Source organism: Cucurbita moschata, unplaced genomic scaffold, assembly GCF_002738365.1.
Source record: "Cucurbita moschata cultivar Rifu unplaced genomic scaffold, Cmos_1.0 Cmo_Scf00010, whole genome shotgun sequence".
Classification (NCBI taxonomy): domain Eukaryota; kingdom Viridiplantae; phylum Streptophyta; class Magnoliopsida; order Cucurbitales; family Cucurbitaceae; genus Cucurbita; species Cucurbita moschata.
In genome coordinates this window covers 3,420,755-3,442,342 of record NW_019268526.1, presented here as the reverse complement: position 1 = coordinate 3,442,342, position 21,588 = coordinate 3,420,755, and the positions used below count along the sequence as shown (strand labels likewise).

Sequence of the window (21,588 nt, the reverse complement as noted above, 5' to 3'; positions counted from 1 at the left end):
ATAATATATATATTATTTAATTAAAATGTGTCAATTTTTATTATAAAATAAAGGTAAAAAGAAAAAATGGAAGAAATAACACGTCAGATGATGATGGATAATGAGAAAAAAGGAAAATAATAAATAAATAATAATGGCCACCGAAACGGTTGAGATTGGGGAAGGGGCCGGGCAGGGGTAGAGCCGTCATATATTAAAATCCCAAAACCACTCTCACTCTTATTTTTAAATAAAGTAATAATAAATAAATAAATAATTGAATTCGTCTTCGTCGTCGTCCCCACTCACCAGCACCAGCACCAACACCAGCAGCACCACCACCATTGCCTTTTCACTTCCCTTTCTTCGTCAACATTTCGGCTACGAACCCTAGATTCTTCTCTCTCCTTTTTTACTTTGCGTCTCATTCAAGCCTTTTCGCTCTCACTTCGTTTCTGTTTCGGTTTATGTTTCTTTATTTGATTTTCATTTCACTGCCACGACACTGAATTTTATGCCAGCTTTTGATTCGTTTTTCCACGTCGTCCGGCAACACGGTCGTACTGTGCCGTGATTTGGATCTGTGGACGGTATGAGTTCCGCGGTGCCGCCGTCTTATGCTGCTACCTATGGAGCGGGAGGTAGTGGCGGTGAACCGGAGAATTTTGGAGATCAAGCTATGGAGTTCGTCAAAGCGGCTGGGGAGATGGCTATGGAGTTCGGGAAGGGATGTAGGGATATAGTGTTGCAGAGTTTTGGAGATAATGAATCGTATATTGTGAAGACGTTTGGGAAGGGATCGTACATTGAGAAGAAAGTGAGAGGGCCTTGTGAGAAGGTTTGTGGTAAATTGCGGTTCATCAATGACTACTTGCCTGAGGATAAGGATCCATTTCATGCCTGGATGGTCATACTGTCCGTTTCGGTTGTTGTTCTGGCAGGTGAAATTCTGGAGCTCGCTAGTGCTGTATCTCTGAAATTTTGAACTTCGTGTTTTTCGAATTTTACTTCGTTTTCGCGCTTCGAGCTGACTGAAGAATTTCATCTCAATCGCGTTTTTAATGGTTTCTTTCTCGTTTGCTGAAGAATTTCCTCTGAAAAGTCTCTTCAATTACTGGTTTGTTTTTCTGCAGTTTTAACTCTAAGTGTCCAACGCGATGATCTTCCCATCTCATCGATTAAGAAAGTTTACATACATCCTCCGAGCGCTAGGCGAGTAATGCTCCCCGACGGTAGATTCTTGGCATATAAGGAGCAAGGTGTTTCTGCGGACAGAGCTAGATTTTCAATAATCGGTCCTCATTCCTTCCTCTCTTCTCGGCTTGCAGGTTGTGTAGGGAGGAGCTTGAAATTTCGAGAAAATTTATGCTAAATTATTCCTGTATATCTTTGTGCAATCTTTTCTGTTTGTTAATTTGAACTTATTTTCATACTGTTCTTATCCTAAGGAATGCCTGGGCTTAAAACTTCACTGTTGGAAGAATTTGGCATTCGCTTGTTGACATATGATCTCCCGGGCTTTGGAGAGAGCGATCCTCATCCTCAAAGAAACCTTGAATCATCAGCAATGGACATGTCATTTTTAGCAAATGCTGTAGGTGTCAACGACAGATTTTGGGTAATAGGGTATTCCACAGGGAGCATGCATGCTTGGGCAGCTCTGAGGTATATTCCTGATAAACTTGCAGGTATGAACAAGGCAATGGCATTTTTCTTCAGTTGAATGCTCAAACTCAAAATTCAATGCAGAATGTAAAATTAATGAAACAAGCAACGACTTGTATGAACCTAGATTAAATTCTGTAAACCATTTTTGAATTGAATACATTTTCAGAGTTGCAATGACGATATGTTGGTTATAGAATCTCTGATTTAATTGACATCGTGCTGCAGGTGCTGCTATGTTTGCTCCAATGGTTAATCCCTATGATCCAAGTATGACCAAGGAGGAAAGACGTGCAACATGGAAGAGATGGAGTAGAAAGCGGAAATTTATGTACTTCTTAGCTCGAAGATTTCCTCCTGTTCTTCCTCTGTCTTACCGCAATAGCTTCCTGTCTGGGAAGCATGATCAGATTGATAAGTGGTTGGCATTATCACTAGGAAAAAGGGTGAGACCTCATCATCTACAATCACAGTTAGTTCATAATCGCGTTCCTTCTATTGAAAAATGTTCTTACCCATTATTGATGATTAAACATCTATGATATTGATATGCTAAGAACGTGTTCATGTTTCTCAAGTCTTGATTGAACGCCTATTATATGCTGATGTCCAATTCCATGTTTTGTTATGTTTTCATGTGTAATGTTTTAGTCCTAGACATCTAATGTCAAGTCTTTGCGCAAAAGATCATAGTTCTTGGTCCAAGCCTTTAGATTTTGTGAACTGGTATTCTTTGTCGAGAATTGTTGGGAGGGAGTTCTACATTGGCTAATTTAGGGAACGATCTGGGTTTATAAGTAAGGAATACATCTCCATTGGTATGAGACCTTATGGGGAAGCCCGAGACCTTATGGGGAAGCTCAAAGCAAAGTCACGAGAGTTTATGCTCAAAACGACAACATTATACCATTGTGGAGATCCATGGTTCCCAACAATATTTTCTTGAGATTTCACCGAAACCGAAACTTTACCCACGGAGAATTTAATCATCACTTTTTTTCAGGATAGAGCTTTAGTAGAGGATCCTATCCACGAAGAGTTCTGGCAAAGGGACGTAGAAGAATCAATCAGGCAAGGTAATACAAAACCGTTTGTGGAGGAAGCTACACTACTGGTGTCAGATTGGGGGTTCAGGCTTCACGACCTCAGATTACAGAAACGTGTAGTAAAATCTGTGATTCATTGGCTGAAGTCTTTGCTAGGTGATGTCCAAGACGACTTTACTGGCTTCCTTGGTCCAATTCATATATGGCAGGTAAGATTTTGATTGCCGATGTTCATCAGGTTTGATTACAAATTTAAAAGAAACCAATAGATTTAGATAGGAAGCAAGATAAAATCAACCAACGACGACACCATGACAGTATTGATTACAAATAACGAAGAAACTAATAGATTTAGATAGGAAGGAAGATAAAATCAACCAAATTTGATACTCGGATACTCGGTTTGATAACTCGCTACTAATTCTTTTTCTACTTCTGGTAAATCAAAAGGTAATCTCTCGCAAACTAAGGAGGAAAGACGAAAAATAACGAACCCTATTAGAAACAGTAGCAGTTTTCTAATTCCATCTCGTCTACTCATCTTTGTATTAAGATGGTATCGATGTCCATTGCCATATTATTAAAGTGGCTATTGATCACTTGAACTGGCTGATGAATGACATCTGACCAATTGTTTTTCAAATCCTAATTGGAGCTGTGAATTGTAATTTGGTTTGCCTCTCCCTTTTGATCTCATATGTTCATTCAAACAGGGGATGGATGATATGGTGGTTCCACCATCAATGACCGATTACGTTCATCGGATCCTACCAGGAGCTGCAGTCCATAAGCTCCCATATGAAGGCCATTTTACCTACATCTACTTCTGTGACGAATGCCACAGACAGATATTCACTACCCTCTTTGGAACCCCACAAGGCCAACTGAACAACTGTTCTGTAGATCAGACTTCCTCCGATTGCGACACAGAAGATCTCGACGTTCGAACCGTCGGTGATTCTGCCACAGAGTAAGAGATAGCTATGTTGTAATTCACTACAGATGATGTATATACCACACAACTGCTCCGTTGCTCCTCTACCAGGTACGCAGGAGAAAGAAAGTTCTCTATTTCCTTTTCATTTTTTGGAAAATTATGAGTTCAAGTGTAGTTAGGGGTCTAGTGAAGATGCTGTCAAAAGGGCAAGTTGTTCCTTGCAATAGAAATATTACCGAATCCGAATCTTCTGATTCTTAAACTTCGTTTACACTTTTACACTGCTTGGATGTCTCATTGAACACAAGATAATTCAATAAAAATTCAATTCATTATGACAGAAAATTTGTTCATTTTGTTAGTCTCTATTGATAGAACAGTTCCAAGATCACAAGGCTCATGGCAAATTTATTGAAAGAAACAGGTCCAGATATTGTTCATAACCTATCAATAAGAGATGAAGTAAAAGCAAATAGAGGTCAGACTATTCCCAGGCTTGACATCCTTTATCCACAGAGAGCAAGGAAGAAATTGAATGAATTCAAATGGAAAACTTTGCTCCTTCAACCACATCTAGCCCTTCGATCCAAGTACAAGGAAGCGGTTGAGACTTAGACGATCATCGTCTAACCATCTGTGGAAGGTAATATGGCCCTTGCCTCACCATCCAGAACAAGCTCGTCGCCATTCCTCAAGCATTTCGTTTGGAATTTCACCCTGAAACACATTCAGCAAGCACCAACTCAATGAAATGATAACTTGAAATTCGAATGAGAAGGTAGAGATTTGCCAAGAACAAGCTTATTACAGGTATCTCTTCTTAATTTCTCTCAAGTCGATTGCTTCAACCCGAACAATGATCGTCTCTCCGACGTAGACTGGTAACTTAAAATTCAAGCTTTGTGACACATAGATAGCTCCTGGCTACAATCATCCACATACATTAAAAGATCTCAAACAAGCGTGAGTGCCATTTTTCAGTCCCCATAAAGTTATGTGTGTAAGAAATGCAGACTATCTAGACTTACAAAATGAGAGGAAATGACATGAGGGAACATTGATGCAACAAGCATCCCATGAACAAGACGATCGTCGAATCCAGCACGTCGGGCTAAAGCAGAATCAAAATGCAGAGGATTTGAGTCATGACTCACTTTGGAGTATTCCAAAACATCTTCACTGGTGAAGATTCTGGTATGGCTCAAGATATCTCCAACTTTGAGCACATTAGAAGTTGAAGAAGAGAAGCATTTCAAAGAAGAAGAAATACAGGATGAGATTAAACCTCCCCTACTTAGCATACTTGTAAAGGGTCTATAAGTATCAGTCAAATGTCTGCCACAAACAAGCCTGTAACAAGAGAGCAAAGGGCAGCCATTAAAAGCACTAGAGAAAGGAATGTTCAGAAGTGTTTGTTTATACAACCAGGATGCTCAACGAAGTCGTTAAAACTTGGGTTTGGCATTTCATCAAACACCTTGTGGGCAAAGCGAGGATTCAAAGAACAAAGGGAGAAATGAACAAATTTGTAAAGTAAAAGAAAGCAGATTACCTGTAATTACCACGATTATGAGAAATGCTGTAGCCCTTTAGTTGTATTTTATAAATGGGTCCACTGAAGGATGGAGGGAAGCTGAGTTGTTGTACTCTCCGTAAGATAACCAAAGATGTGTCGTTTCGTCGCAGACTTCCTTCAAATGAGCACTTACTGTACTCGGCTGAATTAATCTTATCCTTTTCGAGGCTTTTTTTTTTTTTTTTTGGGAGGTTATATTCACAACACTTCCAACTTTAAATTTTTTTCGAAATATATTTTTTATTAAAATGAAGAATTTTATTTTGTAAAAAAAAGAACGGATTAATTATAAAGCTATGAAATTAAAAATTTAGTCTCAATTTTTTACCTATTAAAAAAATTCCAAATTTTTTTAAAATTTAGAATTAAATCTATGCCGTGGTTGCAAGAGTAATTACGAACTAATATAGGTTAAGTTGGATTGGTTTAGAATGGAAATTTTTTTAGATCAATCCAAACTTTTGGATTGGGTTTACATTGTTCTAAATAATATTTTATTTCCACCTATTCCGAGTGCTCAGATAACTGATTATCGAGTGCTGAAGACCACGGACTCAATCGAGTGCTGAAGACCACGGACTCAATCGAGTGCTGAAGACCACGGACACTCAATCGAGTGCCGAAGACCACGAACTCAACCGAGTGTCGAAGACCATGGACTCAACCGAGTGTCGAAGACCATGGACTCAACCGAGTGTCGAAGACCACAGACTCACCAAAGTTGCTGAAGACCACGAACTCACCAGGATTGCTGAAGACCACGAACTCAACCGAGTGCCGAAGACCACGGACTCACTCGAGTGCACACACGAATGTCTTCATCCATGCAAATCAGACAAAAGCCCATTCATACAAAGATCTACAAGAGTGTATGACTTATTGACCACGGACTCACCTGAGTGCACACACACGAATGTCTTCAACCATGCAAATCAGACAAAAGCCCATTCATACAAAGATCTACAAGAGTATATGACTTATTGACCACGGACTCACCCGAGTGCACACACGAATGTCTTTATCCATGCAAATCAGAGAAAAGCCCATTCATACAAAGATCTACAAGAGTGTATGACTTATTGACCACGGACTCACCCGAGTGCACACACGAATGTCTTTACCCATGCAAATCAGAGAAAAACCCATTTATACAAAGATCTACAAGAGTGTATGACTTATTGACCACGGACTCACCCGAGTGCACACACGAATGTCTTCATCCATGCAAATCAGACAAAAACCCATTCATACAAAGATCTACAAGAGTGTATGACTTATTGACCACAAATTCACCGGACTCACCTGAGTGCACACACGAATGTCTTCATCCATGCAAATCAGACAAAAGCCCATTCATACAAAGATCAACAAAAGTGTATGACTTATTACCCTTCTTCAAAGGCCCATATTTGCTTGCTGAGTGCTTGACAATTTTCCTGTTCCCATGTGACTTGAGCGATCTTCAATGGACATGCTAGATCTTCCACCTAGCAAAATTCTTCGTTTATCCATTCATTGATAAAGCTTTGTAAAACCTGAAGGAAAAGGGCAGCTTACAAATACTCCAAATAATGAGGAATTGGGAAGATATATAACTATAAAAATCTGGCAAGAAACCCAATTCGATCATGCAGCAAAGGCGGCTTTCTTTTACTTTACATGAAAACGAAATCAAGAAACTGGTGCGAAAGTAATCTCTTCTTTCTTTTCTAATCTGCTTAGCTTACAGGTTGCCAATTCTTAACCCAGTTCGACAGAGTTTCAACGTTTCTAGCTACATCTTCAACAGTGTCACTCCTTAGATCCACCACTATGTTCTCCTGATAGTTTTCCTTCGCTTCCTCGAGCAATATCTGAAAGATTTCGCATTCAATATTGTTTGAAAGCTTAGCTCCATCGTATCCCCTGCACCACAAACAGAATTCCACAAGCGTTTGAGTAGAGAGCCAAAATGGCGGAACAAAATACACAAACAGAATAATCACAAACAGGAAGTCTTTAATTTTGTTACCTCTTCGTCAAGCGATCATACAAGATCGAGTTCTCGGTCTGGAGAACAACCACACGATCAAACCACCGCTCAGGAAAAAAATCACAACCGTGATAATCCACAATGATTCCACCTTCGTCCATCAAATCCTCCAACTCATCGCAGACCTGAAAGTTTCAGTGCACCTGCAGGTTAGCATCGTCTTATATACAACGGAAAGACCATTAGAAAAAAAGAATCAAGTCTAAAACCACTCTCGATTCGCAATAGCTTACACGACGATGAAATCAGCAGTTCATGCAAGGATTAAAGAAGCAAAAACCTAACCAGATCTTCGTTGATTACATAGCACTGGAGTTCGTCATCCCAGCCATCGTGCAAACTCTTCTCCTTCACAAGGTCCCCAACGGAGACATGACGAAGTTGAGCGGCGTCTGCTAAAGCAGATGACGTTGTTGTCTTGCCGGTTCCAGGAGTTCCGGTGATCAATATATTCGGTCTCTGCCTCTTCCGATCTTGCGCCATCGGAAATTTTCCGGCCTCCACTTTTTACTGTAATTTTCTGTTAACAGTGCGCTTGCTTTTCAGTTTTCTAGGGTTCTTCTTCCTATTCCTTTGGTTCGATCCTCCGAATTCTCTCATCCAATTAAAAAGTGCCACGTCGCCATAATATGTTTTGCTTTTAAAAAATATTTTATTCATTAATTTGGGCTTGTAGCCCATAGCGAAGATGACGATTGGGCCGCTCTCGGCCCATTTACTACCAAGAAGACATCTGCCCCCAGCTACTTTGTTCTAATATAGATTTTAAAAAATTGTATTTTTTTTTAGCGAAAATACAAATATATATATATAGAGACACACACATATATATATTTAAATTTTAATTTCAAAAATACTTTTTAATTTTTCAATAAATATTGCCTTCTATACAATTTTCAAAACTCTATTAGAACCTAAAATGATATTTAAGCAACAGGACATAGACGAAGACTCGAACATAAGTTGATCGTTACTGGTCAATGCCAGAACGTAATTTCTATATAAATTTCTTAACGGTTTCTTTTATAATTGTCGATAATATTGTAACTTTTGAAATAATACAATATATCTGTAGTAAAATAAATCACTAGCTTACATTAAATTGTAGCTTCGAACGGGAATAGTGGGAGTATGAACCATAACCTTGTATAAGATAGTCTTGGTTGACATTTTTAGATGAATTACTCGGGTTTTCGAGTAGGGTCGAGACTAGCATTTGCAGGGCAATTGGAAGCATATTGACAATGTCGACATTTCCATCGTTCTTCGGGAGGAGTACATTCGGGTTCTCGTTGTCCATGCCAGACCTGGAGTGAGGTCTCGAGTTGACTCTTGAGCCAACCATGATCATATGCAAATTCATCTTCCCCGATAATAGATTGATCTTTTTGAGATTCATATCTGCACCATGACAATCAACCATATAATATTGGATCTCTGATGTTGAAACCGTTATTATAATGAAACGCAAAGGACAGGCATCGTTCGAGCGAGAAAGAACTCGTGGCGAAGTATAGAAAGTATTGTGGAAATGTTATGTACCTTAGTAAGAGTTGATTGTGAGTAGGAGGCAACATGCTACAACAGTTTATGTAGTATCTCACTACATCATCAAGGGTCTGTACAAACAAGATCACCAGGTAAACTCGCAATCGTTATGTTACGTAAAATGTTTAAAGAACTTTACGTAAAGTTGGTGTAACAGCTCAAATCCACCGCTAGCAGATATTGTTCGCTTTGGCCCGTTACGTATCACCGTCAGCCTCACAATTTTTAAAACTAGTCTATTACGGAGAGATTTTCGGCCCCTTATAAGGAATGTATTGCTCCCCTCTCCAACCGATGTGGATCTCGCAATTCATCCACCTTAGGGGCCCAGCGTCCTCGCTGGCACACTGTCTAGTTTCTAGCTTTGATACCATTTGTAAAAGCCCAAGCCCACCGTTAGCAAATATTGTCCGCTTCGGTCCGTTACATATAGTTGTTAGCCTCACAGTTTTTAAAATGCATCTATTAGGGAGAGGTTCCCACACCCTTATAACGACTTCATTCCCTTCTCCAACCAATGTGGGATCTCACAATTCACCCCCCTAGGGGCCTAGCGTCCTCACACAACTTAGTATCTGGCTCTGATACCATTTGTAACAGCCCAAGCCTACGGCTAGCAAATATTGTCCGCTTTGGCCTGTTACGTATCGCCGTCAGCCTCAAGGTTATTAAAATATGTCTACTAGAGAGAGGTTCCACACCCTTATAAGGAATGCTTCGTTTCTTCTCCAACCGATGCGGGATCTCACAATCTACCCCCTTAGGGGCCTAACGTCCTCGCAAACACACCGCCTAGTGTCTGGCTCTTGTATCATTTGTAAGAGCTCAAACCCACCGCTAGCAGATACTGTCCATTTTAGCCTATTACATATCGTTATCAACCTCACAATTTTTAAAACACGTCTAATAAGGAGATGTTTCCACACTTTTATAAGAAATGTTTCACTCCCCTCTCCAACCAATGTGAGATCTCACAATCCACCCACATAGGGGCCCAATATCCTCACTAGCACACCACCTAGTACTTGACTATGATACCATTTATAACAGCCCAAGCCCACCACTAGCAGATATTGTTTGCTTTGACCCATTACATATCGTCATCAGCCTCACATTTTCTAAAACGCATCTACCAGGGAGAGGTTCCCACCCCCTTATAAAGAATGCGCTTCATTCTCTTCTCCAACCGATGTGGGATCTCACAATTCACCCCCTTACGAGCCCAACATCCTCATTGACACCCCCCCTAGTGTCTAGCTTTAATACCATTCGTAACAGCTCAAGCCCACCACTAGCATATATTGTCCACTTTGACCCATTACATATCGTCATCAGCCTCACAGTTTCTAAAACGCATCTACTAGGGCGAGGTTCCCACACCCTTATAAGGAATGCTTCATTCTCTTCTCCAACCGATGTGGGATCTCACAATCCACCCCCTTACGAGCCCAACATCCTCGTTGACACACCGCCAGGTGTCTAGCTCCAATACTATTTGTAACAGCCCAAACCCACCACTAGCAGATATTGTCCGCTTTGACCCATTACATATCACCATCAACCTCACAATTTCTAAAACACATCTACTAGGGAGAGGTTCCCACACCCTTACAAGGAATGCTCGTTCCTCTCTCCAACCGACGTCAGATCTCACCGTTAGTATCATTTCTTCATCATCATCATGATTATTACGAAAGAAAAAAGAAGAAGAAGAAGAAGTTAAAAGCTCTACCTTTGCAGTGAAACCAAACGAAACAGTACTGTCGGCAATTTCCTCCGACAAGATGGAATGAGGATTCAAAGAAAAGAAATCAAAAAACTGTCTGGTAGAGAAGCCATCACAGATCAGACAGTCCAATAAGAACTTATAACACATTAATTGAAGCCTGGAAGAACATAGACAGTTAAAGTCAGTATAGTTTCCAAGCAAGATATGAACAAAACAACAGTAAGTAATTACATACTTTCCATTTCTTTGTTGTGGTTCAGCAGGAATTGTATGTCGCATACGAGTTTTTGTGTCTATCAACATTGGAACTTTGCAGGTACCAATCTCCAACATTTGGATCTCATCAATCACACCAACCATCCATACACCTTCTACTAACCCCATTCTGATCCAATGCAAACATAACTTTAGTGAGATCAAGAGTAATGGAAGCTCGAGAGAGAAATAATCCTACTCGGTTTCTTCGTTTTGTTATCCACAAAATGTAAAGTTGGTGTAACAGCCCAAGCCCACCGCTAGCATATATTGTCCCCTTTGGGCTTTCCCTTTCGGGCTTCCTCTCAAGGTTTTTACAACGCATATGCTAGGGAGAGATTTCCACACCCTTATAAAGAATGCTTCGTTCTCCTCCCCAGCTGATGTGGGATCTCACAATCCACCACCTTTCGAGGCCCAGCGTCCTCGTTGGCACTCGCTCCCTTCTCCAACTAATGTGGGACCCCCAATCTACCCCCATACGGGACCCAGCGTCCTTGCTGGTACACCACCTCATGTTCACCCCCCTCCAAGGCTCAACCTCTTTATTGGCACACCGCCCGGTGTCTGCCTCTAATACCATTTGTTACAGCCCAAGCCCACCGCTAGCAGATATTGTCCTCTTTGAGCTTTCCCTTTCGGATTCTCTTCAAGGTTTTTAAAATGCGTTTGTTAGGAAGAGGTTTCCACACCTTTATAAAAAATGTTCCGTTTTCCTCCCAGCCAACGTAGAATCTCACAATTCTCCTATTCATGCACGGAATTGAACCAGGCAGTAGAGCTGCCAGATTTTCAACCTTAAAGTCCCTGAAGTGTAACAAAAATGTCCGACCACAGGCATAACAGTTTATGGGTGTAACTATAATGTCTGCTGATGGACAAACAATATTGATTGGGCAACCGGACACAAAAACGTGAGACTTACACAGGCAGTTCCCGAGTCAATCCTTCAAACAGTAGTTGGTTTACACCAAATGTAAAATTAAGAAGCTTCAAAGCCCAATTATCTTCAGCTGATTTCACCTGAACTTTGACTTTTTTTACAACCTACACGGATTCAAGTAGAATACAATTAAAACAGGTACTTGACACTAAATGCTATAGGCAGCTATCCATAGTGGAACTAACACAGAAAACTCAACCCTAGCATGGTCAAATATGTGATAAATGGTTCAAGCATCACGTGGTTGCAAAAGCCATTTTCGGGGGGCTAAATGTAATAGCCCAAGCCCACCGCTAACAGATATTATCCTCTTTGGCCCGTTACGTATCGTCATCAGCCTCACGATTTTAAAACACGAGAGGTTTCCACACCCTTATAAGGAATGTTTCGTTTCCCTCTCCAACCGATGTGAGATCTCACAATCCACCCCTCTTGGGAGCCAACGTCCTTACTGGCACACCACTCACTGCTTGGCTTTAATACCATTTGTAACAACTCAAGCCTATTGCCATCAACCTTACAGTTTTAAAACACGTTAACTAGGGAGAGGTTTCCCCACCCTTATAAGAAATGCTTCGTTCCCCTCTCCAACCGATGTGAGATCTCACAATCCACCCCCCTTGGGAGCCAACGTCCTCACTAGCACACCGCTCAGTGCTTGGTTCTGATACCATTTGTAACAACCAAAGCCCATTGCTAGCAGATATCGTCCACTTTGGCCCGTTACGTATCGTCATCAGCCTCACAATTATAAAACATGTTGACTAGGGAGAGGTTTCCACACTCTTATAAGGAATACTTCGTTCCCCTCTCCAAACGATGTGAGATCTCATAATCCACCCCCCTTGGGAGCCAACGTCCTCACTAGCACACTGCTCAGTGCTTGACTCTAATACCATTTGTAACAACCAAAGCCCATTACTAACAGATATCGTCCGTTTTGACTCGTTACATATCGTCATCAGCCTCACGATTTTAAAACACGCCTACTAGGGAGATGTTTCCACACCCTTATAAGGAATGTTTCGTTCCCCTCTCCAACCGATGTGAGATCTCACAATCCACCTTCTTGGGAGCCAACGTCCTCACTGGCACACCACTCAGTGCTTGGCTCTAATACCATATGTAACAATTCAAGCCCATTGCTATCAAATATTGTCACTTTGGCTCGTTACGTATCGCCGTCAACTTCACGGTTTTAAAACGCGTTGACTAGGGAGAGGTTTCCACACCCTTATAAGAAATGCTTCGTTTCCATCAAAGATCTCACAATCCACCCCCAGTTGGGAGACAACGTTCTCACTAGCACAAAACTTGGTGCTTGCCCCTGATACCATTTGTAACAACCCAATCCCATCACTAGCAAATATCGTCTGTTTGGCCCATTACGTATCACTGTCAGCCTCACGATTTTAAAATGCGTCCACTAGGGAAAAGTGTACACACCCTTTAAAGAAATGTTTCGTTCTCCTCTCCAACCGACGTGGGATCTCACACAAACTAACGTTATATTCTAGAAGTAATCAACAGCTATACTAAAGAACATCCACAAATGAAATGTGCAATCTGAAGACTAGAAGTTTACCTCTGATTCAAGCATGGCGTGGCGTGCAATACCTGCTTCCATAGCTTTTGTTTTCTTCCTAACTCCAGAAAGAAGACATAACTCCATCTGTTTTTCACACCATTCCTGCATATACCATATCAGGACAAATCACATAAACAAACAAATTTAGCTCTTCAAAGTTCAATCCGATCAAATCAAATCAACATCTAAACAAGAAATTCATACCGTGCGAGTAATATCAGTGACGGCCAACCCCTTAGTCCTTCTAAAACGTTGCAGAAGCGATTCATTGACTTTGATCTTCTTCTGGGTACTCGAAGATTTGCAGAGATCCTCGATATCTAGCTGGGAAGAAGGGAGGCCCCTTTTGGATAGAAGAGTAATAGAGTGAATAGACCTGGTGTTAAAGAGATTCTGAGACGAACAAGAAGGTGGATGAATGGCGGAGCTTGAAGATCGAGCAGTGGTGACGGCGGCGGCTAAGGCAGCTTCGATTAGGGCCATTTCCTCGTCGCTCACGATCTCAACCGGAATATTTGGGACGTCTTTGTGGGTATTGTCGTCGTCGTTAAATGGCGGTAACCCGGAACTTGAATCCGCCATTTTTGGTCGATCCAGTGAAATGAGTTGGGGGATCGTGGACAGGTTACCGTTGCAATCGCCATGTTGTTGGAGTTTTAAGGATTTAAAAGCTTCTCCGAAAAGACAGAAAGACAAAAGGCGGAAGATATTATTGAAGAACACAGATTTCCTTCGCGCTATCAATGTTAATGAATAACATTAAATAAAGATAAAAATAATTGAAATTTAATTTTATAAATATTTTATAAATATTTAATATTTCAACTAAAATATATTTTATTTATCATTATAATTACAGTAAGACCATTGAAAAATATTATAACCTAACTGAAGGAATAATTCTATTAACACTCGATATACTTCGATTTAGTTTCCATTAAAAATACTAAAAATGATTTTTTTTTTTAGTTAAGAAAAAAACTAAAATGATTTAAATCAATAGCTAACACGAACTTAGACCCTTAAAATGAAAATAATAATAATAACAATTTATTGAAATTAAGTAAAAATGAAGATAAATTTAATATTTAGCTTTTCTCATAATTATTTTACACGTCACCCATCCTTTATCTAGGTTGAATTTTTAGTTAAAAAAATTTGCGTCATTTCATGGGTTGACATTTTCTATGGTCGGGTCAACTCAATCAGCTAAAAATAAAGTTACAACTCATCCTTATCCTATAAGATACACCACTTAGCAGATATTGTCTTCTTTTGGACTTTTCCTTTCAGGCTTCTCCTCAAGATTTTAAAACGAGTCTGTTAGAGGAGGAAGGTTTCCACACCCTTATAAATGGTGTTTTGTTCTCCTCTCCGACCAATGTGGGACATCACATATCCTAGGTCAAAGATAAAAATATTTGACATTTATAACAAAAATTAGAGATGCATTAAAACTTGTTTGATATTTTAAATTTTAATGATTATCGAATGGTAAATAAATACGATTTTTTAAAATAACTTAAAAAAGAGAACCATTAAACTCAATTAAACTCATCGAGTACCATGTATGAAGAGGAAATTGAGCCGATTAGCAACCACACCGAACCGATTAGCAACTACACCTGCAAATAATAGGAGCACGAAACCTCGTTATTATAAATTAAGTTATTGAATATTTTAAATAAGTTATAAATTCAAGACTCAATGTTAGTCCAATAAAAACCTAAAATTCTTAATAATAAATCAAAATCTCGGAGGGATTAGTTCGAGTTACAAACGCCTTTCAACACGTTTAACAAGCATTTGTCGCCCAAAAACCTAAATCACCTGGCTCCAATTTCAGCCGAAGTCCAGCCTATGACAAAATTTGTGTCATAGCAACAAAAGAACATGCACAGAAATGAAACAAATGGCGAGTGTTTTTAGCTATCCAAGTGAGCGACTCTATCCTGGTCTGAATGTCCCTAAAACATCTCAACTGTGTCGAAATTAAAACCCGCCACCAAAACTCAGAAACTTGCATGATCGACACGCGTCTTCCTCAATCTTCTGAGCTTCGTCTTCATAAAGCCTCACCAACTCCACTCATTACCAAAACCAGAAAATAACCCAGAAACACCTTCGGCGAAGATAGGAAGAAACAGAGAGCAAAGATGGGGAAGAAAGAAGCCCTTGTGATGCTGTTGATTATTGCTGTTCTGGGAAATGCGATTGGGATTAAGGAGGAAGCAGAAGCAGAAGAAGAAGAAGAATGGTGGAGAGAGAGAGAGGAAGAGAGGGAGTTTAGAAGTAAAGAACGGTTTCTGCTAGAGGATTCGAAGCGGGTGATAGAGACAGAAGCAGGAGAAATGAGGGTGATTAGGAGTCCGGCTTCAAGAATTCTTGACAGGCCCATGCATATCGGCTTCATCACCATGGAACCTAAGTCCCTGTTCGTCCCTCAGTATTTGGACTCCAGCTTGATTCTCTTTGTCCGCAGAGGTAATTGCAGTCTTCTTTCTCAACTCCTTCTTCTTGCTTACATGCATCCTTAAGTCACCATTAAAGAACTCGAAAGGCACTTTACCACAATGAACCAATAAAAATGATTTTCAATATTCAATAAGGCCATGCAAGTTCGTCCTTCTTGAGTTTTTAAAACGTATCCTGCCTGGGAGAGATTTCCAACTCTTATAAACTCTTATAAAGAATGCTTTGTTTCTCCTCTCGAACGGATGTGGGATCTCGCCCTTGCTGGCACTTTGTTCCCTTCTCCCATCGATGTGAGATCCCTCAATCCATTCCTTTGGTGGCTTAGCCTCTTTGTTGGCATATTGTCCGATGTCTAGCTCTTTTATCATGGTTCAAGGCATCGCCCACCGCTGACGGATATTGTCCTCTTTGGATTTTTCTTTTTGGGGTCCCTCTCAAGATTTTTATAACCCGATTGATAGGGAGATGGTTTTACATCTTTATAGAGAACGCTTCATTCTCCTCCCCAATCATGTGGGATCTCACAATTGGCCCTGCATTCCAAAATATGTATGGGCTCATATATAAATTTGAGATATCACTCCCTCAAATTCCAGCTTTTGGGTCCCTCACTGAATAATCTTTTCAAGAAAAGGGATTCAAATACAGGACCCATGTAAATCTATTTCACAATCCTAACATGCATTTAGTTTTTGGAAGCTAGAGTGTGAATGAAATGGGAAATTTTCAGCCAATTGAAGGGAAAGGGAAATGTAAATGGTTGCAGGGGAAGTGAAAGTGGGATTGATTTACAAAGACGAGTTAGCAGAGAGGAGGATGAAGGGCGGAGATGTGTACCGGATCCCAGCCGGTTCAGTATTTTACATGGTCAACGTAGGGGAAGGACAGAGACTTCAAATTATCTGCAGCATTGACAAATCTGAGAGCTTGAGTTATGGTACTTTCCAGGTAATTTCTAAACTTGGTCATAATGGGGGTTGGAATCCCCGAATTCGGAATTAGTAATGAAATTTTGATTGTTTTTTTGTACAATTGCAGTCCTTCTTCGTCGGCGGAGGAACCTATCCGGTATCAGTTCTAGCAGGTTTCGACCAGGATACATTGGCTACAGCATTTAATGTAAGAAATTCGACTAAAATCCCTAATCTGCTTCTCTAATTTTGAAACATTATACTCACAGCGCTCGGCTTGTCGTTAACTATGGATTTTCACTCATCAATTTACTCCACAGGTTTCCTATACAGAATTGAGGAGGATTCTATCAAGGCAACGACAGGGTCCAATCGTTTACGTCTCGGATACTGAATCGCCGGGGGTTTGGAGTAAGTTTCTGCAGGTGAAAGATGGAGAAAAAGGAAATCAAATATCTAACATCAATGAAAATGGCGAAGAAGCAGAGAAGAATAAGGCATGGTCATGGAGGAATCTCATGAGTTCGATCTTTGGAAACGAAAATCGGGACAAAACAAAAAGAACAAGAACAGGAAAATCCCCCGATTCGTACAACCTCTACGACAAAACCCCAGACTTCAGTAACGCCTACGGATGGAGCGTTGCCCTAGACGAGCACGAGTATTCTCCTCTAGGTCACTCCGGAATCGGAGTTTATCTCGTCAATCTCACAGCGGTAAATCTAATCCACCGAATCCCTAATTGTCCTCTCAATTAGTTTACGTACCTCCCTCGATGTTCGATTCAATACGAATGACCTCTATTACAGGGATCCATGATGGCGCCGCACATAAATCCAACCGCGGCAGAGTACGGCATCGTCCTCAGAGGCACAGGCACAATACAGATCGTATATCCAAACGGAACCTCCGCCATGGACACAGAAGTAACCGAAGGGGACGTCTTCTGGGTTCCAAGATACTTCCCATTCTGCCAAATCGCATCGAGAACAGGTCCATTCGAGTTCTTCGGATTCACCACGTCGTCGCGCAAGAATCGACCGCAGTTCTTGGCCGGTGCGAATTCGATTTTCCACACTCTAAGAAGCTCGGCAGTGGCAACAGCATTCGACATAACAGAGGACGACCTCGACCGGTTGCTGAGCTTGCAGTACGAGGCGGTGATTCTGCCGTCAGCGGAGATTGCGCCGCCGCACAAGGAGGAGGAGAAGAGGAGGAGGAGAGAGGAAGGAAGGAGGGAGAGGGAACGGGAAGGCGAAAGGGAACGGGAAAGGGAAGAAGAGTGGACGAGGCGATTTGGAGCGTTTTGATTAGTGGAATGGAAAATGGCGGGAAATAAAAATATAATTTCCATTTCTTTCTTTTTTTTTAATTTCAGTTTCGTCTCCCTTTAGGGTTTGTTCATAAGCTTCCAGTCTGTTAATAAAACTCGTTTACTTTTTATTTCTTATTTTTATTTTTGTTAAACGTAATTTTTTAAATATTTTTCTTTTAAAAAATACCTTTTTACTCTATAAATTGTTTTTATGAATTTTATTTTTAAATTCATTTACAATTTTAGAAATTAAATTAATTAAAAATATTAAAATGTTATGCTATGACACGTGGCGTCCTTCTTCTAATAAATTTAATTTCCAATTTAATAATTTAACTATATTTATCAAAAGAAAACTCAATTTGGAAGTGAATATTTTATTATGTTATTTAAAAAAAGGAAATAAACGAGAATTATTGAAATCGATCCACGCATTTGTCCGGTATCCAGTCTACTTTAAGAAGTGAAGATTATAACCGTTGGATCATATCCCTCAAAATCCGACGGATGAGGAAGAAACCCTAGGCAGCTATGCGTCATGGAGATCTCCTATACATAGTCTAAGAGCTCCACCATTCTTCATCTCCTTCCTCTTTTGTAACCCTCGTTTCTTGATTCGGCGGCAGCTTATCTCATTCATCAATCTTCATCTTTTGAGGTTTGATTCTTATCTCATTCATCAATCTTCATCTTTTGAGGTTTGATTCTATCTTAGCTTGATGATTTGTTTTTGTCTAGGATTTAATTGCTCTTTATGCATGCATGACGTTTAATCCATTTCTGTATGGCGGATTCGTTTTGATGTGTAGATCTATTTAGGTGTTGATTCGTTTTGGAGGATTCTGAATTTTATCGTCTTTGATTTAGTTTGTGGCATTTTTTAATGTTTGTTTCGGTCTAGGAGGATTGGTGTTCTGTTTCGCATTTGTTGAACGAGACGATGGTTGTTGCGATTATGTACAAGGTATTATCATCATTGAATAATGTTATGACATTTAGATGATCTTGGTAATATTCGTTGAGTTGATTTGGTTTTCGTTTTCTTTTAATTTTAAAAGGAATTGTCATTGATAATGTGTTTTCTGTTCTCACGTCCTAAAAGATCCGCGAACTGGATTACGTTTTTTTTTTCTTTTCTGGATTTAATGGAAATATATCGATAAGGTATCATTTGAATTACCTGTTCGGTGAACGTTGTTCGTTAAACTGAGCGATTGGTTTACAATTATTGATCGTTTCAGGTTACAATTTCAAAATGGGAAAAGAGAAGACTCACATCAACATTGTGGTCATTGGCCATGTCGACTCTGGGAAGTCTACCACCACCGGACACTTGATCTACAAGCTTGGTGGTATCGACAAGCGTGTTATTGAAAGGTTTGAGAAAGAAGCTGCTGAGATGAACAAGAGGTCATTCAAATATGCCTGGGTGTTGGACAAACTAAAGGCTGAGCGTGAACGTGGTATTACCATTGATATTGCTTTGTGGAAGTTCGAGACCACCAAATACTACTGCACCGTTATTGATGCCCCTGGACATCGTGATTTCATTAAGAACATGATTACTGGTACCTCACAGGCCGATTGCGCTGTTCTCATTATTGATTCCACTACCGGTGGTTTTGAAGCCGGTATCTCTAAGGATGGTCAAACTCGTGAGCATGCTTTGCTTGCGTTTACTCTTGGTGTCAAGCAGATGATCTGCTGCTGCAATAAGGTGAGAATTCTTCACATATATGGCTTTTTATCCTGTTAGTGTAACATTATCGTCCTTTAGTTTTCATTTGTAACTTACATTTTGCTTTTACCCTTCGTTTCATAGATGGATGCCACCACCCCCAAGTACTCCAAGGCAAGGTATGACGAAATTGTGAAGGAAGTTTCTTCCTACCTCAAGAAGGTTGGATACAACCCTGACAAAATCCCATTCGTGCCCATCTCTGGTTTCGAAGGAGACAACATGATTGAGAGGTCAACAAACCTCGACTGGTACAAGGGTCCAACCCTCCTCGAGGCTCTTGACTTGATCCAGGAGCCCAAGAGGCCCTCGGACAAGCCACTCCGTCTTCCACTCCAGGATGTGTACAAGATTGGTGGTATTGGCACTGTACCCGTTGGACGTGTTGAGACTGGTGTACTCAAGCCTGGTATGGTCGTCACTTTTGGCCCATCTGGATTGACCACTGAAGTTAAGTCTGTGGAGATGCACCATGAAGCTCTCCCAGAGGCTCTTCCTGGCGACAATGTCGGATTCAATGTGAAGAATGTTGCTGTCAAGGATCTCAAGCGTGGTTTCGTTGCTTCCAATTCAAAGGATGATCCTGCCAGGGAGGCTGCCAACTTCACATCTCAGGTCATTATCATGAACCACCCAGGGCAGATTGGCAATGGTTATGCCCCAGTTCTCGATTGCCACACCTCTCACATTGCCGTGAAGTTTGCTGAGATTCTGACCAAGATCGACAGGCGATCTGGTAAAGAACTTGAGAAGGAGCCGAAGTTCTTGAAAAATGGTGATGCGGGTATGATTAAGATGGTTCCCACCAAGCCCATGGTGGTGGAAACCTTCTCCCAGTACCCACCTCTTGGACGTTTTGCTGTGAGGGACATGAGACAGACCGTGGCTGTGGGAGTCATCAAGTCGGTCGAGAAGAAGGATCCAAGTGGTGCCAAGGTTACCAAGTCCGCAGTGAAGAAGGGTGGAAAGTGAACCGTAGTGGGAAAACCTCAGCTGGGTCTGCCTGAGGTTTACAAGTATAAATGTCGAAATAAAGACCTGATGGTTTTTCGTGGTGGTGGTGGTGCTGCTTTATCGAGTCTTTTTATCTACTTTTGTGATTATAGTTGTTGGCGTTGGTCATTATTAGGTACCCAGTCCCAGAATTGGGTGCTTGATAGACGGTGGCGCAGCTATATGGCTCAAAAGGTCTTTTTTTGTGTTGTTTGTTGTTTGGTCTTCTGCTCTTATCGCCCTGTTGCTCTAAAGTTTTCGAGTTCTATGTTTCTGCTGAGATACTCATAATATTACTGAACACTAAATGTCGTTGCTTATATTGTCATTTCTGAATCGCCTTATTTCTACTTCATTTCATGGCACATATAATGGTTCTATTCGTTGTTTGTTTGGTCATTCTTGCTAAAACCCGTTCAAATTTTAATCTAAAGCCAAGCTTTTGCAATGTAACCCAGTGGGTTACCAACCAAACCATCTGGAAAAAGAGTAGAGTTTAGTTGAGTTAGATTTTTTTTTCTAATTTGGGTGTATTCAATCTTTTTTTAAAACTGAAAATTTGATCTGTTTTATTGAACTAGGTTCAATGTTAATAACCGGATAATAAACATTGACTTGTAAATGTTTTGTATTGAAATTTTTTAAATTTTAGTAAAAATAAACATTGACTTATAAATGTTTGGTATTGAAAATTTTGAAATTTTAGTAAAAAATAAAGATTTTGTAACGACCCAAGTTCACCTTTCTATGAGGTTTTCTTTGGGCTTTCCTTAAGGTTTTTAAATGCCTTTGTTAAGGAGAGTTTCGCCCGATATCTAGTTCTGATACCATTTGTAACAGCTTGAGGCTACCACTAGT

At 40.4% G+C, this 21,588-nt stretch overlaps 6 protein-coding genes across 10 annotated transcripts; 3 read left to right on the top strand and 3 right to left on the bottom strand.

Annotated features, from left to right (window-relative positions):
* Positions 1-269: 269 nt before the first annotated feature.
* Positions 270-4,269, top strand: LOC111448274. 3 transcript variants are annotated; one of them, XR_002711412.1, is made up of 7 exons: positions 270-920; positions 1,113-1,307; positions 1,428-1,667; positions 1,873-2,090; positions 2,648-2,899; positions 3,404-3,735; positions 4,144-4,269. XR_002711412.1 is itself a non-coding variant. In XM_023087757.1 (6 exons), the coding sequence occupies exons 1-6, from the start codon at positions 572-574 to the stop codon at positions 3,662-3,664; spliced, it is 1,515 nt and encodes a 504-aa protein (XP_022943525.1). In that variant the 5' UTR covers positions 270-571; the 3' UTR covers positions 3,665-3,980. The 3 variants fall into 3 exon arrangements, 1 of the variants encoding a protein (XP_022943525.1); XR_002711411.1 differs by having other exon boundaries at positions 4,052-4,269; XM_023087757.1 differs by lacking the exon at positions 4,144-4,269 and having other exon boundaries at positions 3,404-3,980.
* Positions 4,013-4,985, bottom strand: LOC111448279 ((R)-specific enoyl-CoA hydratase-like). Its single transcript, XM_023087763.1, has 3 exons — positions 4,656-4,985; positions 4,436-4,551; positions 4,013-4,344 (listed from the first exon to the last, which is right to left on the bottom strand). The coding sequence occupies exons 1-3, from the start codon at positions 4,926-4,928 to the stop codon at positions 4,254-4,256; spliced, it is 480 nt and encodes a 159-aa protein (XP_022943531.1). The 5' UTR covers positions 4,929-4,985; the 3' UTR covers positions 4,013-4,253.
* Positions 4,986-6,763: 1,778 nt separating this feature from the next.
* Positions 6,764-7,793, bottom strand: LOC111448278 (adenylate kinase isoenzyme 6 homolog). 3 transcript variants are annotated; one of them, XM_023087761.1, is made up of 4 exons: positions 7,521-7,793; positions 7,215-7,360; positions 6,899-7,108; positions 6,764-6,859 (listed from the first exon to the last, which is right to left on the bottom strand). In XM_023087761.1, the coding sequence occupies exons 1-3, from the start codon at positions 7,716-7,718 to the stop codon at positions 6,922-6,924; spliced, it is 531 nt and encodes a 176-aa protein (XP_022943529.1). In that variant the 5' UTR covers positions 7,719-7,793; the 3' UTR covers positions 6,764-6,859; positions 6,899-6,921. The 3 variants fall into 3 exon arrangements, with proteins under 3 accessions (XP_022943529.1, XP_022943530.1, XP_022943528.1); XM_023087762.1 differs by having other exon boundaries at positions 6,764-6,882; positions 6,936-7,108; XM_023087760.1 differs by having other exon boundaries at positions 6,764-7,108.
* Positions 7,794-8,187: 394 nt separating this feature from the next.
* Positions 8,188-14,907, bottom strand: LOC111448276 (exonuclease V, chloroplastic-like). Its single transcript, XM_023087759.1, is given in 9 exon segments — positions 8,188-8,636; positions 8,778-8,854; positions 10,516-10,669; positions 10,748-10,897; positions 11,693-11,814; positions 13,296-13,400; positions 13,503-13,903; positions 13,906-13,976; positions 14,823-14,907. Coding segments are annotated over 8 exon segments (1,266 nt in total). The 5' UTR covers positions 13,943-13,976; positions 14,823-14,907; the 3' UTR covers positions 8,188-8,416.
* Positions 14,908-15,229: 322 nt separating this feature from the next.
* On the top strand, positions 15,230-18,048 carry LOC111448275 (vicilin-like seed storage protein At2g28490). Its single transcript, XM_023087758.1, has 5 exons — positions 15,230-15,782; positions 16,540-16,721; positions 16,812-16,892; positions 17,005-17,400; positions 17,494-18,048. Exons 1-5 carry the CDS (start codon positions 15,455-15,457, stop codon positions 17,992-17,994), a joined length of 1,488 nt encoding a protein of 495 aa, XP_022943526.1. The 5' UTR covers positions 15,230-15,454; the 3' UTR covers positions 17,995-18,048.
* A 510-nt stretch (positions 18,049-18,558) lies between these two features.
* On the top strand, positions 18,559-21,080 carry LOC111448516 (elongation factor 1-alpha-like). Its single transcript, XM_023088175.1, has 3 exons — positions 18,559-18,657; positions 19,241-19,716; positions 19,822-21,080. Exons 2-3 carry the CDS (start codon positions 19,255-19,257, stop codon positions 20,707-20,709), a joined length of 1,350 nt encoding a protein of 449 aa, XP_022943943.1. The 5' UTR covers positions 18,559-18,657; positions 19,241-19,254; the 3' UTR covers positions 20,710-21,080.
* The last annotated feature ends 508 nt before the right edge of the window (positions 21,081-21,588 follow it).